This window comes from Anabrus simplex, chromosome 10, assembly GCF_040414725.1.
Source record: "Anabrus simplex isolate iqAnaSimp1 chromosome 10, ASM4041472v1, whole genome shotgun sequence".
Classification (NCBI taxonomy): Eukaryota; Metazoa; Arthropoda; class Insecta; order Orthoptera; family Tettigoniidae; genus Anabrus; species Anabrus simplex.
The window spans coordinates 14,368,064-14,385,665 of record NC_090274.1 but is presented as its reverse complement, the minus strand read 5'-3'; the positions used below and the strand labels follow the sequence as shown (position 1 = coordinate 14,385,665).

The 17,602-nt window shown below is 41.7% G+C and overlaps 1 protein-coding gene across 1 annotated transcript in view; it reads right to left on the bottom strand.

The window, feature by feature from the left end:
• The window catches only part of wry (weary), a 178,024-nt gene that overhangs the window by 96,945 nt on the left and 63,477 nt on the right, over positions 1-17,602 (bottom strand). The window contains exon 4 of the mRNA XM_067154803.2: positions 13,030-13,148. Within this exon, the coding sequence (XP_067010904.2) occupies positions 13,030-13,148 (119 nt within the window). The remainder of the gene's footprint in view (positions 1-13,029; positions 13,149-17,602) is intronic.

Below are 17,602 nucleotides of genomic sequence, written 5' to 3'. Positions count from 1 at the left end.
CGTTGCTGCTCAAACTATCTCTGCCCCATCGAACAACGAATCTGAACGCCGTGCGTCATTGAGTAACATCCGCTCTGAATTAACTTCCTTGCCCTTGAAACCTTTAACGACTATGACACCTGGGTTCAGCAGCTTGCCTCATCCATTGGCAATGTTGCTTAGAGGTATCTCTAAGTTTTCCGTCAACACCACCAGTGACGTAATTTCATTTTTAAGATTTCTAGTGGAATTTCAGGATCATGCCCTCGTGTTTTCTCTTTCCCCATGTCAAATTTTGCAAATTATCTATCCTTATGCTATTGGTGTTCTATCTGACAAAATAGTTAGAGCCATTGCCGAGCAATCTTCTATTGAGGATTTCCACGCCCATTTGCTAGCTAACTTCATCCCGGCTAGGGCCAGGTCCTCCCTTATTCAGAAATACTATTATCGGGTACAGCGCTTGGATGAAAACCTGGCAGACTTCATCCAAGATATTAAGTTTTATACTAGGGTGTTTGCTCTCCACTTCCCTGAGGATCAGATCGTGCAAGCTATTGTTGAAGGGATTTCACCACCCTACAGGTCATATTTGTGTTTCGCGGCGTGCCCGCAAACCTCTGAACTGGAAGCATTAGCCGTCTCTGCGGAAGGAGTTAGGTATGCCGATTCCTTGCGTGTGGCGAAAGAACCCCCGCCTTCCTTTAGTAACACTCGGCCTCCGCCTCGCCGACCAGTCAATCCCCGTAAATGTTATGCTTGTGGGTCGCCTGACCATCTGCGGAATAAGTGTCCTCTGATCAAGTCAAGTGGGACAAGGAATGGAGTAGGGTCATCACAAGGCTGTTTTAAGTGTGGGGCCTTCTCACATATCGCCAAGAATTGCCCAAACTCAAATAGCACCCCCTCCTGCTCAACTTCTGGTGCAAATTCCAGCTATTCCAATAATAAAAAGTGACTAGTGGCGTCGGCTGAGCCGACTAATCCATCTTCCCGAGACTTAGCCCCTAGTAAACAGGTTGTAAATGCAGAGAACGACCAGCCTTCAAATTCATCTTTTGAATGCCCTAAAGAGTGTCTTAGGATTGCGGCGGATACCCCCGCACCTGTTCCTTTTCTTAAGATTGAGTTAAATAACGAGCCTATAACAGCTCTCTTAGATTCAGGCAGTGTTTGTTCCATTATTTCGGCTGATTGGTATTCTAAATTGAAATCTGTTTGTAAACTCCCTGACTATGTCTCTTCTCCTGTTCAATATGTTTCGGCTAATTCATCTCCATTAGAAATTCTAGGTTCCATACATGTCAAAATTCGGGTTTTTAAGTTTACATGGAAGATCAAATTGTTTGTGGCCAAGCGTTTGTCTTGCCCCATCATATTGGGAGCGGACTTCATTTCTCACACTGGTCTTGTGCTCGATCTCCAGAGTAGGTCGTGCATATTCAAATTTGCGTCCAATTGTAGAATTCCCTTGTTAAAGTGTAATTCTGTATCATGTTCATCTATTTCGCCTACCCAGGATGAGATGTTGTTAGACCTTAGACATCTACCTGAGGAGCAGGCTGATAGTATTCGGAAACTGTGTCAGTCGTTTCCCGAGGTGTTCTCTGATACTCTTGGTGTTACTGACCTTATTGAATACAAAATTGAGGTCACGGATTCAATTCCTGTCCGTTTTCCACCGTATAGGCTATCTCCACCTAAAATGAAGGCTCTGAAAGAAATCATCGATCAGATGTTGAAGGATGGTATTATTAGGCCCTCTAAGTCAGCGTATTCTTCGCCTATTTTTCTAGTCCCGAAACCCCAAGGAGGCTTCAGGCCTGTCATTGATTACAGGGCTCTCAATCGGAAGGTGGTGTTGCAATCTGTGCCCCTTCCCGACCTTCATTCTTGCTTTTCATGGTTTCGAAAGGCCAAGTTCTTCACTATCTTGGACTTGAATCAGGCCTATAATCAAATTCCCCTTGCCGAAGAGTCTAAACATCTTACAGCGTTTGCCACGGACTGGAATTTATATGAATACAACCGCGTGCCTTTCGGGCTCCCCACGGGGGCAGCTGTGCTCACTAGGCTACTAGATAGGGTCTTTTCCGACATCAAATTTGAGTACTTATATCACTACTTGGATGATGTCGTCGTATTTTCCGAAACCTTTGAAGAACATCTAGATCATTTGCGAGAAGTTCTCAATCGCCTTCGTAAGGCTGGGTTAACTGTTAAGTTGTCCAAGGTTGCCTTTGCTAAGCCCTCTATGTCATTCCTAGGGCATATTGTGTCACCTGATGGTGTAGCAGTCGATCATTCTAGAACACAGGCCATCCGTGATTTTAAACCTCCTAAGGACATCAAAGGTATCGCTAGATTCATTGGTATGGTGAATTTCTTCAGGAAGTTTATTCCTAACTTCGCTAATAGAGCGGCGCCCTTAAACCTTCTTCGTAGGAAAGGCATCAAATTCGAGTGGGGACCTTCTCAACAAGCCGCTTTCGAAGATCTTAAATTAGCTCTCTGTAATGCCCCTGTACTTGCTATGCCTGATTTCTCGAAGAAATTCATCGTCCAAACGGACGCGTCGTCGTCAGCTGTAGCTGCAGTCCTTCTTCAAGAGACTGAACTAGGGAGGCGTCCCATCGCCTATGCATCTAGGACTCTATCGGTTCAAGAAGCCAAGTACTCCATCTATGAGCTCGAAGGGTTGGCAGTCTTATTCGCCTTAGAAAAGTTCCGTCTCTATCTGGAACATGTCAAATTCGACCTGGAGACAGATAATCAAGCCTTAAGCTGGGTCTTAGGTAGGCCGCGTCGTACTGGTCGTATAGCCCGTTGGGCCATCCGTATTTCTGCCTTCCAATTTGATGTACGACATATCAGAGGTACCGAAAATGTTGTTGCTGATGGACTCAGCCGTATGTTTCATAACGACGTCGAGACCCACGAACCGGTCGATAGTTCATCACCTTCCGAGTCCATACTATCTGGTGTTAATGCCATCTTAACAGGTGCTCCCATGCTTTTTAGGGATATTGAGAAATACCAACGTGAAGATCCGACGCTGGCTCCTATAATGGAAACCCTTTCTTCTGGGGAACATGTTGTCCCTTATGTTCTGAGGAATGGTGTTCTATGTTGCCCTTCGAGGCATGATAAGTTGATGAAAGTTGTTGTTCCAGCGGTTCTTGTACCTATGATCTTCAAATACTATCATGAGACCCCATTGGGGGGGCATCTTGGAATCTTTAAAACTCGTGAAAAGATTCGTGAAATGTTCATATGGAAAGGTATGGACGGTGAAATTCGAGAACTTGTAAAAGCTTGTAAATCTTGTTTGATCAGTAAACCCACCATGTCCACTAAAGTAGGCCTTTTGTCTTCTCATCAAGCGTCGCGCCCCATGGAACGCCTGTATATCGATTATGTGGGACCCTTCCCCCAGTCAAAGGGTAATGCCAACAAGTTCATCTTTGTGTGTGTAGATGGTTTTACAAGATTTTCCTGGTTATTTCCGACTAAGCTGGCTACCGCTCAGTCCACCATTACTTGCCTAAATTCTATTTTTGCTTCTTTTGGTCCGTGCCAATACATTGTATCTGATAATGCTAAAGCTTTTACATCAAATCTGTTTCGTAAATTCTGTTTTGACTTGTCCATCTCTCATGTAACTACATCTGCTTATTACCCTCAACCATCTCTGGCTGAACGGGTTAACCGCAATCTCAGGTCCGCACTTATTGCCTATCATTATGAAGATCATTCTAGGTGGGACACGTCCCTGCATTGGTTAGCTTTTGCTTTGAATTCGGCGGTTCATGAATCTCACAAATTTACTCCAGCTTCTTTGATGTTTAAGTTCGTTCCCAACACGCCGCTCTCTAACCTCTGGTCTCTGAATGACATTCTGCCCGAGACAATAGATCCGGACAACATTAAAGATCTTTGGAAGAAGGCTAAAGCTAATCTTAAAGTGTCTCATGAAAAGGTTAGGGAAAGGTATGATCGTGGACGGAGACCCACCACTTTGAAGGTAGGTGACCAGGTTATGGTCAAAAATTTTGTTCCCGCGGGCAAGCTTGCCCCCAGATTTCATGGGCCTTGTATCATTCTCGATTTTCTTACGCCGGTTACCTTATTGCTAAGTAATCCAGCCACCGAGAGGATATTTAGAGTTCACCTGTCCCAGGTGAAACCGGTGTAATTTCTGTGTTAACTTGCTCCATATTATTTTGAAAGGATATGAAGGTTATATTTTTTTTGAGTTTCACTTTTAAGGCATTCTGCCCCTTCTGTAATATTTTGGTTTTAGATGTAAGCCTTATGTAAAACCTGCCCCGACCCGTTAAACTGCCATCCTGTTCTTGCCACGGCCATTACCACGCTCCCGTCTCCTGCTCCACTCTACACAGTGGCTTAATGAATACCATGAATATCTGCACGCCGCTGGCCCCTCACTCTCTCTACAAGCCTGTACCCTCAAAGAAAATAATTGTCCAACACAATTCTGCCGCCTAGCTTTAATGTTTCAGCGCCCCCGCAGCCGCGCAGCGCCGTGCAGCGACTGGGGAGGGGGATGGGCCCCCTCCTCTCCAGCGAGGACGACATGTGCACGGCGAGCCGGAGCTCACCTCCCGGCCAAGGCTGATGTGCGGCGCACGACCTGCTACATGCCCGCAGCCTGTATCTGTTCACCGCGGGCGCGGCGTACTTCAACACCTCTGCTCCCCTCATAGTGCGGGCGAGCGGTATCTCAGGGTACTTGAGGGGTCCGAGCGGCCTCCGTTGGACGCAAGCTGCAACGGCCGGTCTGGCCATCCGACTCAATCTACATCAACTACATGGACAGTCACCATAAGCAATAATTACATTTGGGAATTTAACAACAATATTTGGTGGACATTGCAAAATTTTTCTTCACCTTTAAGTATTAAAAGTTTATCTTCAGAAATACAAATTCTACAAACATAAAAACTTTACTGCACCGGCAACAACAAAATTTTGAAATTGCAACCAACCAAATTACTAAAATCTTATAAATGCTTCCGCAATTAATCTTAATATCAACATCAAAACTTGGACCTTATTTTGGAAACAAAGCTTATGTTCTTCTGTGTTACCCCTTGGAGGAACTTTTGGGGGGGGGAGGTCTGTACCGGGCGGTACACCTCTACTCTGTTTATTTAAAAGTTGCGCCAGTTGAAACTCCTCTTCTGGAGGAAGGTTGAACTTTATCTATTCTATTAATTCTCTACTTTCTCAGAAGATGTCACCACGTGGAAAATTTTGAGTTTTTGAACTGTGTCACTTTTGATGTGTTTTTGTTTCGCTTGAAGTAAGAAGTGTGAACTTTCTCTTCTAGAGGACACTACTGAAGAATTACAATAGTGCAACCTAGTGCGAAATCAAAGAACTATTTTGTTGGAGAAATTTTTATTTCAAAAGTTTGTTTCTTGTTAAATTTCTTTCTGTTATTGTTTAAGTTGGCTGTATACCCCTCTTTTTCCCCTTATTTTGGATCTAGCCAATCCCGAATTTCTTTAATTAATTTTCCACCAATAATGTGTTTCTTCTTCCTCTATGTAGGGGTTTCTTTTCCCTAGCCAATAAAAACTTTGAGGGAGGGTGTTTTATTTCCCCTAACGCCTAGAATCTTCCGCGAGAGGATATAAACTGCTGATTTTAGGGTCTCCAGGCCACTTCTGTTCCATCTTTCAGTGTATTAAGTACATAGCAGGAGGCGGGAAGCGCCTCTTTCCTCGGCAGCGATCTACTACCAGGTAATGGCCTATTAATATCTTCTTTTCTTGCTAGGTCGGCAGTTTAACTCTCGCGGCGGGTTCGAAGCGTTTTCCATCATGTAACCTTTTCCTAAAATGTAACTACTCTTTTCTTCTTTTTCTTGTAAAGTTACATATTGGGATAGAGAGTGCTAACCCTCTCGAGCTCCCACTCACATTTGTTTTGAGGTGAACTTATTTTCTCAAACTTTTCTTCGTTTATGTAATGTAAAGTGTTCTTCTCTAAGTCACCTCTGTAGTATGGGATTATCCCTTGCGTTAGTGGCCCAGAGCCAGATTAGGTTTTAAAAGCAAAGTGTATTAGGAGTGCAAGTTCGCCTCCTCTCAAGTTGTATTTTAGAGGTCATGTATTAATCTTTTCTCACCTAATAGACCTCAGTAGGTTGGGTATTTTACCCCTGTGTATATGTCCTTTGAGGACAACTTGAAAGTTGAGTTTGGTGTGGCCTGGGAGAGGCTTAACTTTAAGAGCGAGTGGCTCTTTTCTAAAACTGAGAGTTGTATGCCTCGAGGAGGCTTTGCTGTGTAATTTGGAGCAAGGGCTCCAGGGTTTGAGTGGGGTCTTCTGCCCCTTTTGTTGAAATTGGTATATCGTAAAGTTGAGCTAGTTGCTCAAGAATTGTGTTTTCAGGGCTCGAAGCCCAAATTCTTTAATCCCTGTAATTGTACATTTCAAGTTGTATTTCGGCTACTAAGTACCTGTTCTATTTGTTGTTACCTAATTTTGAAAAGAAAATATAACCTTGTTAAATTTTAAAATTTAATTTCTCTTTAGTAGCTTGAGACCTATTCACCACCCAGCACCTTCTTTCATGCTTAACTACCACAAAAACTCGGTAACAATTATCATCATCATCATTAAGGCCATTAAGGACTGAGAGATCTGAGCTGTTTGTCTTCTTGTGGGCCCACCACGTTTTCATCCTTTCTGAATCTGCTTTCTTCCATGCATCAGAATGGACATGCTTCAGTCGTGTTGGGACTTCTTCCTAGTAAACCTGTCTAAGTTTGTGTTTGAGTGATGCTCGGAGTTGAATGTCTCTTTCTGTAATTCCATACTATAAAATATCCTTATCGATCTCCACCGACCAAGGAGGAATAGTTTTGAGGTTTCTGAAGTAGGACAATACACATTTTCAGATTTTTTCAGCTGGTAACGTATAAAAATATCCTTCTTTTACGGATTACGCTTGATATTTTTTCAGTGTGAATGCATTTTTTTAAAGTTGCTGCGAAGTGTGTAAACACCATCTTATCAAACGAATTATCAAACTGTACTTAGACCTGAAGCATTAGGAAGACTGGAAGGGATAGACAAGGAAGAGGGAAGGAAGCAGCCGTGGCCCTAAATTAGGTACCATTATTATTATTATTATTATTATTATTATTATTATTATTATTATTATTACTTCTTCCTTCCTTTCTTTCTTTCTTTCTTTCTTTCTTTCTTAATCCGTTTACCCTCCAGGGTTGGCTTTTCCCTCTGACTCAGCGAGGAATCACACGTCTACCGTCTCAAGGGAAGTGTCCTGGAGCGTGAGACTTTGGATCGGCGGATACAACTGGGAAGGAAGACCAGAACCCCGCTCACGTGGCCTCATCTACTATGCTGAACAGGGGCCTTGTGATGGGATGGGAAGATTGGAGGGGAGAGATAAGGAAGAGGGAAAGAAGCGGCCGTGACCTTAAGTGAGGTACCATCCCAGTATTTGCCTGGAGGAGAAGTGGGAAACCAGAGAAAACCACTTCGAAGATGGCTGAGGAGGGAATCGAACTAGGGCTGAGGGTTTGGCAGCTAATCACGCTAACCACTACACCACAGAGGTGGTAATTATTATTATTATTATTATTATTATTATTATTATTATTATTATTATTATTATTATTATTATTATTATTATTATTACTGTGCAGTGTTCTCTGCGGCTGACCTATTTAAGACACTATCCCGCCACCTTGACCTCTTATCGGGGAAACAGGCTCCTCTCGACGCAGTGTAGTCGTTTGTCTTGTCAGCCCGGGGATCGACCCACGTCCTGTGGCTGCATTTCCTGTTGTCGCACTGGCCATGACCCGCGGTAGGTCAAGGTCAAGAACCTGATCCAGGGACATACCTCCTGCACTGACAAGGGGAGGCTGAATCTAAGGGGTCACCTGACGTCATTCAAACAGCAGTAGTTTGATATACGTGTCCTAAGATTTGTGGCGTGTTTCCTTGCTTAAATTTAACAGCCTGACGGAAATGTATGTATGATTATTTGTCTCACGGCTGTTCTAGTGCTGAGCGTACCCGATTTCCAGTAGGCTTCCTGGGTTCGAGGAGCGTTAGGAACCTCCGAAAATTGGAAAACTGTACAGAAATTCAAAATAAAACGTATTCTTTATCGTAAAACCGTTCAGTACTAATATTCACCCAGATACACTAAAATTCAATAAAATGCGTGGAGTAATATCAAATAGAAATATTAAGTAAAACGTATTTTTATAAGTAAGAAAAAGCAACATACATACTTTGCCCTTTCTTCACATGTTGGATCAGGACGCAGCCACTTCATATAGAGTCTGTACTCTCCAACGACTGCGTGTACTTTTGTTTCCTGCTGGGTGCGTTAACAGAAAGTTTTAATATTTTGGGTGTCGAAGGACCTTCTTTATTTTTGGAATCAGAACTTAACCGAATTTTTACTTATTTAACATTCAAAATAAACGCCAAAGGAAATTATATATACTTAATACATAGTAATGTAATAAAACCTTTCGGGCCATTCTGCCGTGGTCCACTACCCTGATTGTTTCTAGACGTTTCGACTACTGTTGGTGATTGACAGCGGGATACAGCAAGATAGCCCGGAAGACTTTTAATATATTGACAACACCATGAAAGCCTTCATACTTCGATGAATACATAGTAAGCTAACGAACAAGAAATTCAAGCAGTGTACTGTCACGCAAAATAATTTGTAAATACATCACAAGTTTGACGAAATCACGTTATTCATAAGTAAAGCCCGGATTTTTATACAGTAACAGGTTTGATTGCAAACTAATTTGGTTAGTAGGAAGTGTCGGCCACCCGCTCTTCCATAATGTAGCAAGAGTAACATAAATTATAGAGGTCCTGATGGGCCGTACCCCTAAAGTTTATGAAAGCCCCATAGCATAATCGTTGTGAAGGTAGACTATACTTGCTACTCGCTTCAGTAAGTTTGCATTCCAACCTATTAATGCATCAAAATCCGGGCTCTGTTCACAATATTTTAAACTAGACGCTTCACTGTTACATGTTTGATGTTACACCACTTAAGAAATGATTGACGGGGTTCGATGTGGGCTGAAATATAAACAAATATATGACTACGAGATGCACAGTAAGTTGATAGTTTGAAATAGGGTAATCCTGGCCCCTGCGTGAGTCAAGAAAACTCCCACGTGTCAGACTATTAAGGCGCTTCATTGGTGTTGCTCTGAAACCAGCTGAAAGGTGAAGCACAACATTCAAAACTTGGGAACCCCCTGGAGAAAATAGAGGCCACATAAATAAAGGAAGGATGTTGAAACAGGACAAAAATAATTTTTCATACAAAATCTGAACATTTCCAATAGTAATAAATGTTCATTTAAAAATTTCGCATAACCGTACATAGAGGGTCGAAAATCATAAATGTACCGTTGGCAAATCTTGGTTCCAGGTTCGCCAACGTCTCAGTTTTATGTTTATTTTCTTCTCCCTTTTTAATCATTTGTCTTATATATGATAGTTTATTGTTTCCACGCGGAATAGGAAATGCATGGATTAAATATAAACAGTATCATAAATATGTACACTATCGTCCATTCTTAACACTATTTCTGCTATTTTTGTTCGACTGCTGAAGTTGTGATAAGAAGCTGAGAAAAAGTGAAATTCTTTATATTTTACAAAACAAAACATAGGAAGAAATTATATAAATATATATTTAAATGATTTTTTTTCTAAATTTTCTGCCTTATCTCCCCTTAAACAAAGCCCATTTTCTCGTTTCACATTAAATAATTTTATTTCCAACAGTTACATTTTGTTTCTTCCGAAGAAGCCTGGTGGTATGCGCATCTGTAAACATGAGGCGGAACTTAAGGGCCAAACGAATTTACCATTGGTAGTCGAAATCACGGACCTAGATGGGAATCGAATCTGCCAACCACTGAATCAACCATTTAGCCTTGAAGACGGAAACTCATAAAATTACTCCGTATTATTGTAAGACCATATTAATAGTCTGTGCGTAGTTCAAGTACGGTCGCTTTTCATGCATTACTTTCCGGGATTTGGCTTTTTTAAATGCCTCTGCAAATCAGGTAAAATGGAGCATTTATACTAATTTTCTTCCGCTTCTTGTATTTCACACTCCTTGCGGTACGTGTGTTGTTCTTTTTTCTTAATGCCCATTATTTCTTCGTTCTTTCTGATCTTCATTTCATCTCGTCTTCCGAGATAAAAGGTTTCCCTCTTAATGTAGATTTGTCTTGGAACCTTATATTTTCGTCTTTAATTATCATCACTTATTATCACTTCAGCCCACCCCCTTCATGAACATCAGGCACCACCAACTCGACTGAAGTCCAGGAAGAGTTTTCTACAGTCTTCTGCTCCACTTGATTCTGACCCAAAAAAAGGGATCTATGGAAACAAAGGTACCAAAATCATCCGGAACGTGTTGAAATTGAAGAAAAGTTGCCACCTGGTCACGAAGAGGGATAGTGTATATGGAAGTCCTTAAACAGACTGCTGACCAGCGTTGCAACATCTAAGGACAATCTTATTAAATGAAGCATCGTGCATGGTGGGGACTCATTGTGTGAATGTGGAGAGGAACAGACTTCTAGGCATCTCTTGGACTGTCGTCTATGCCCATATTCATGTACAGGGTTGGAACTGGCTGGAAACAATGCCATCACAACTTGTGTAGATATTTTCATGTAATACTTGATTTCTCCTTTTCGATTGTTATGTATGATCTTCCATTTGTTATATTTCACACGCAAATTTTTTCGAGTGCTTCATTTATAACTATATACGATTCATTTTTTCACGTATATTTTTCATATTCAGTGTCTCTTTCTTGTATATATTGGTACCTCTAACACGAATAAATAATACTTTAGCTGTTTGATCGAATAATGAATTTTCGGTAATTTTTAATTCTACTAGGTCTTTTTGCAGTTTCTTTAAACCAGTTGTTTTGCGGTTACGGAAGAAGTCAAACATTTGTTTGGTTAATCTGTTAGAGCTCATTCTGAGAAATTGACCATTTATTCGCATAGTATCTGAGAATTTTTAACTTATCTTTTAGTGTGTTTCGTTCTTGATGTATATTATTGGTCTTATGATCTTTCTCAATTTTTTGTTTCTTTTAGCTCGAGTTTCTCCCGCTGGCATTTGAAATTCATGTTTAGTGCTTCTGGTTTAATCACTGTTTTATTATGTTTAATTTTGCACTCCCTTGAAAGGGATTTCTTGTTCAGTATATCTTTTGTTAGTTGGAAGGGAACTTGAAGTTTATTTTTCCTGGATTCCATTGCTTTGCAATCCACAGCATTCAAACTAATCAATTCTGCGAGATATTAAAATTCTTTTACTATTTCAGTATTTTGTTCTTGGGCTTTGATGTATTTAAGTGGGTGTTTAATTTTATTAATATAGTACATATTATTTATATTTCACTGCTCCAGGAGGTGCTGATTGAGACAATTCATTTTCTTTTATTATGAACACACCGCGGATTTTTAGACTAACACAATCTAATTTGGTTGTTACGAAATGCCGTCTAGCCAAATGTTCCATAATGTAATGTAAGGGTTCTAATAGACCGTACTCCTAATGTTTATGCATAACAGCATAACAGCTGTGCACTCTAGAGTAACCAGTGCGTAACTCTCAGTTAATATTCCTGTCTCTCACTGACTGTGCCCTTACTGTTCGAGTTTGTTCTGTTTGCTATTCTTATGGGTACAGGATCTTTGTACAGGGTCAGTAAGGGGAGACATGGCCTAACAAGACTTCTTTATTAAACTCTCAAACACGCGGATCCACTCATCCACCAGGTTCGTCGGAATGAAGTCCTCGTTCTTCCTCCGACCCAACCGTAACCCCTACAGAGTACTATCAGCTTGACCAAGGTCTCTTAAAGACGTGTTACTCCTTTATTCCTCCCCGTTTTCTTCAACTTGGAACTGTTTAATACTCTTTGGAGGTTGACCACCTTTTCATCTCAGATAAAATGGAGGGCACGGAATCTTGTCGATATAGAAAGAGCGGTTTATCTTGGTAATGGATTGTTACAACATCTCTTCCTTGTTTAGCAACCTACCCTTACATTTTCAGCGTTTAGTTACAGAAATACACCCCATACGGGACAAACTATAAAGACACAAGCGATCCGACACTAAGGTCTGCGAATACTGCCCACAAACTGACACCCTCTATCACCCCATCACATCCTGCGCAGGAGCCGCAGATGTATAGAGATGGAATTTTTAAAGGATATGTTGTATGTTACAAATCATACCGAAGTCAAAGTTTCACTAATTTTTGTGACTGTTTTTGTATCATCAACCTTCTTTCTGCCCTTCCTTGTAAATCCGAGCATTCCACTTTGGGGTGTTGTTAAATATCCTTTACAAAAATTCATTCCCTATCTGGGTCTCACAGCCAAAGGTCATTACAGGGAGAAAACACTGCTTATGAAGTGATTTCTTCAGAATTACTGGGCTTGGAGATGGCGGAATCCCAAATGCCTGCCATCACAACTTAGACTTGTATTCGGCAGATGGTGGTTTCCAACCCCAGCACTGAAGATGGTTTCCCATTCTCATACCAGGTAAATGAGCGGATTGTACATTAATTAAGGCTACGACAGCTTCCTTCCCACTCCTGCCGGGCTGAGTAGCTCAGACGGTTGAGGCACTGGCCTTCTGACCCCAACTTGCAGGTTCGATCCTGGCTCAGTCCGGTGGTAGCCTATTTGAAGGTGCTCAAATACGTTGGCCTCGTGTCGGTAGATTTACTGGCACGTAAAAAGAACTCCTGCGGGACTAAATTCCGGCACCTCGGCGTCTCCGAAAACCGTAAAAGTAGTTAGTATGACATAAAGGAAATTGTAAAAAAGACTACGTAGAACTACTGAGTAATATCAAACCGAGACGTAGCTCGCAAGAGACCGTAAGGCGTATGTTCCCACGTGTTTGGGGATAAGTTAGTGACAGAAGGTAAACAACTCACCATAGAGATGTTGGAGAAGCAGACCCCCTTGGAGGAGCAGTCCTGGTTCTCCCCACAGTTGTCCGACTTGACGAGCACTCGTAGTCTGACGCACTGTCCGCCCCAGCGTTCCGACACCACTGGAACAGAGAAACACCTGGCTGTAGAAATGTTGTTACGAAAGAAGGTTTCAATACTTTTATATACTTCAGGGTGAGCTGATACATGCACACACGCAATTCTAATCAGCTATGAAGGGTCACACGTACTAATTACTATCTGTTTACAAGTCTCTCTTCCTCACGGCACAGTAGGCGGTCCAGCCCGTTGCAATACCTGCGGACCGATAATCCTTACTTTCATTTCCCCAAGTCCAGCCACCTCATGCAGCAGCTGTGTGTAGACCGCTCGATCTGAACCCAGAACTATGGGCCACTCGACACTGACTCTGACTGACTGTCCGCGGCTAGCCTCCCTTTTTAGAGCTCGGGTGATTTGAGGCAGAACATTCTCGTTGTATCTCCAAGAAACTCACAGGTAATCCGGCCGACGAGAACAATACACTGGCTGGCAGATCCCAGGTCGTCTCAGTCACTAGCTCCTTTCTGTAAGAACCAAAAGAGGCTACCACGGGGTTGGCACGTAACAATACTGCTGTTGTGTATTGAGCAACGTTGTCATGGCACTAACTGGGAAAAACAGAAAATCGATGTCACATACAAGGAAACTTTTGTTGCTGCAGTGGTCAGTATCCTCCTCACGTAAGCGGCTTAATCTGAAGCTAATGGCAGACTGTGCTGAAAACTTGAAATCTAATCTTTTGGAGTTTGGAAACAAATGCAGAGGTATGTTACGAAAATCAAAATTCTCTAGATTAAAGTGATGTCATTTGGGAAGAAAACTGAAAAGGAAACCCTTCCAAATATAGGTCGGCGATCTGATTGAGACTTGGTACAAGGAGTTCAGTTAGGAATGTTTTGTTCAGCCATAGCAAAATTAGATGTCCAGTCATTTATATTTAGCACCGCACAGTCAGGAGTGTATGGCGGGAAGCAGGTAGAGGTGGGGAAGTAATGTGTGTGCGAGAGACGAAAAATTCCTCATGAAACTGGAAAAATATTTGGAAGCAGTCCACAACTCACAAGATCCCAACAGACTGAAAATGTTCAGCATACGTAGCCATCCAAAACGTCATACCAACCGAGAAGGAAAGTTTCTCCATAACTTGGTCCAGTGACCCATGTGTAAAAATATGTGAGATGACAGCTATTGCTACACAACTCCACAGAACAACACGATGTGGTGGTATGATAGACGTCTAGCAATGGACACTTAATATGGTGCAGCAGGTAACCTTAATGATATCTACCGTATTTTGTTAACTTTGGACGTAACAAACAGAAAGACCAAGTTTGCCCTAGTATGGCTAACAAAGGGTTTTCTTCGCTATACGCGGGCCGAAAATAGATTTTCTGTACAATGTTTTAGTCAGTTCCTCAAGATAGCAAAACAAAAATTGACGTTGAATAGTAGTTCCAGAGCGCAGGAGAAATTCAGTGGACTTTATGGTCTTAATTTCTGTTGATAGAGCATGCGCAAATACTATTTCGTTTATGTATGCATTTATTTGTTTTTTTAATTTTTAAATTTAACGATGTAATTGTACAGTAGTTATAAGACACAGGAGAAGCCGTTGGTTGAGTGCGACAAGTATCCAGTATTCGGGAGATAAGTGGGTTCGAAACACACTGTCGGCAGTCCTGAAGATGGTATAGCGTGGTTTCTCATTTTCACATCAGGAAGATGCCGGGACTGTACCCTAATTAAGAGCACGGCGCTTTCTTTCCACTCCTAGTCCTTTCCTATCCCATCGTCGCCATAAGACCTATTTGTGTCCTTGCGACGTAAAGCAGATCAGATATCCTTAATAGTCGTGCGTCTCTGAAGATTTGTTGTTTGTAGTTTTTGTGTCAGATGTTTATGTTTAAACAGCACTGTCATTACGAAGGACGTACTATATTGTTTTACACTTTATTTTCTTGTAACCAAATACAGTATATTACACATCAGTTCTTACGTCCACCTTCTGAACATAAATCACCTTGTAACTCTATAAACTTTTGTCATCGATGTGTCAGTCTCTCCAGACCTTCCTGAAACTATTCTTTCGGAGTGCTGCGTACCCATGCCTTGACAGCTGTGTCCAGTTCTGCAAAATCCGCAAAACGGCGACCACGCAGAGGTTTCTTCGATTGTTGTTTCGTTTGTGGCTCATGGTAATGGAGCCATGTCTCATCACCAGTCAAAAGGCTAGCCATGAAGTCGGCTGGATCTTGATCATGGCGTTGCAAAAGTTCTCTGTACACGTCCACACGCCTCTGCTTTTGGTTTGCAGACAAAAGTCTAGGCAGCCACGTGGATGACACATTCCCCATCTGTTAGTGGCCGTGCACGATCCGCTGCAGGGTGTTTGGGCTAATTCCTGTGGCTGCCTTCATTTCCATAAATGTGATGCATTCGACCTGGGCAATGTTGTCTGGTGTTCAAATTGTCACATTCCTTCCAGAACTGGTTCCCTTGTTCATCGATGTGCGCTCTGTTTTCCAACCTTCCACCCAGTTGTGAACTGTTTTCCGTGACGGCGCATTTTATCCACAGACTGCCACCAAGCGCCGATGAATTCTTTCCATAGGATCCATGTCCCGTAGCGCTATCCCTGGCGATTGCTTTCCATGTTGTCTGCTGCTACGCTGACAATGTTGTTATGAAATGGCTATGACGAGTGCATTCGTAGGCCATTGTGCGTGAGCTGCTACCAAACGGTGGAACAAAACTCTAGTTACACGTCACCACCTTCAAAAGTGAAATGTGAACCTGAGGTAAGAGAAGAAGTTTGCTATCATACAGAGGTGAGATTGCTCTGTTATCTTACTGTTCTGAGGGGCCCGATTATCAATATAGTGGTAGTGAGGGTGTTCAGGAATAATACAGATACCCTCAGGTATCGTCGTAGGTACATACGAAGCAGAGATAAAATAGTATACAATATTAGTTGATAGCTCAAACATATACGTGGTAGAAGAAGCAGCACGATATAATAATCATAATAATAAGAATAATAATTTACAGCAGAATTTGCGCAGTGAGAAGGAATAGGACCAAAAGTAGGTGACAGGAACAAGAAAATCTCGAATTTAACAAAGCAAACAGGATATGTATTTAACAGATAATAAAAATAGTAAACATTTTTCAACAAGTTTAGTAAATCGCAGACAAGAGTTTGCTAGACTGAAATATATAGTGGAAACCTTGAAATACAAGGAAAATGTGCCACATTTACAATATAAAACATCAAAACCGTATGAATAAGTATAAAGGGTACAATGAAGAATAATATAAGTCGATATAGAGGAAGCAACCTGAAAGAAAAAAGTGAAAAGAAGGAAAAAGGATAAAAATGAAGTAGGAATTGAACGGGGAAAGGGATTCTCTTCGCCGGGTGAAGTTACGCTGCAGAATGTGTTAAATAAACATTATACCAAAAGGTAACGATGGTCCAAGGAAATAGATATTGTAATTTCAATATTCCATTGTCCGTAGTACAGTTCGTGTTTGAAAGGTTTTAGTCGAAATAATGTCTTGCATATATATTTGATGCCGTAATAAGCTGGCCAAAGTAAAGTTCAAGTGGGGCAGATGGCCCAATGAAGAATTTAATGTCCAAACAACATTATGATAAAACTTGCTCACCGGATAACCTGAAGAAAATGACAATATCGAACGTAGCAGTAGTATGGCTGCTTCCACCACTCCGTAACGAAGCCAGACTCAATATTTTGAGCGGTGGAGCGAGATTATATAATCGTACAGAAACATCGAGAAGAATAGAGAAGTTGAAAACCAGCATATTCCAGAAACGTCATAATCACGTGTCCAATAGAGGTTAGCGCAAGCACACACGCAGGTAGAGGAGGCGGTGCGTGGAGAAGAAGATGACGTCAGGATCACGTGATGAACAGAGTAGGCAGGCGACAGGTGAGCATAGCAGAAGAGTGAATGAAGCAGTGGAGAAAACCAGCATGCGAAGGTAGGATGTATACGTAGCGGTAGCGGAGATCGTAACAAACCATACCCGGAAGTACAAAAAATAAAGCGTTAAACAATATAGTGCGCACCTAGTATTTACAGTATGTATCCTTTTCTTTGCAATACAAAGAGTGAGAGCGCCACTCCTCTACCTTCTTCCCATCGTTCACTCCTGTCTACGCGGCGCTCAAATGAGCAAACTTTGACACCACAAAGCAAGTACTACATGTACGACTGTGCATGTGATTTTGATACGCGTGAATTAAACATTCCTATCGGAGTTGCTATACCAAATCTCAATCAGATCGGAGACTTACAGTTTTCCTTATAAAAGAACTTTATGTCAGAGAGGTAATACAAGACTCGATCAAGTGGATTATTTAAGATCTTTATTCTCTAAGAGTGGAGGTATCCTAAATGAAGCTGGGTCAAGACATAACATAACTCCTTCTATGACTCAGTGGTTGTGGGTCGGGGTGCAGATCACAGTAACACGAGTTCAAACCAG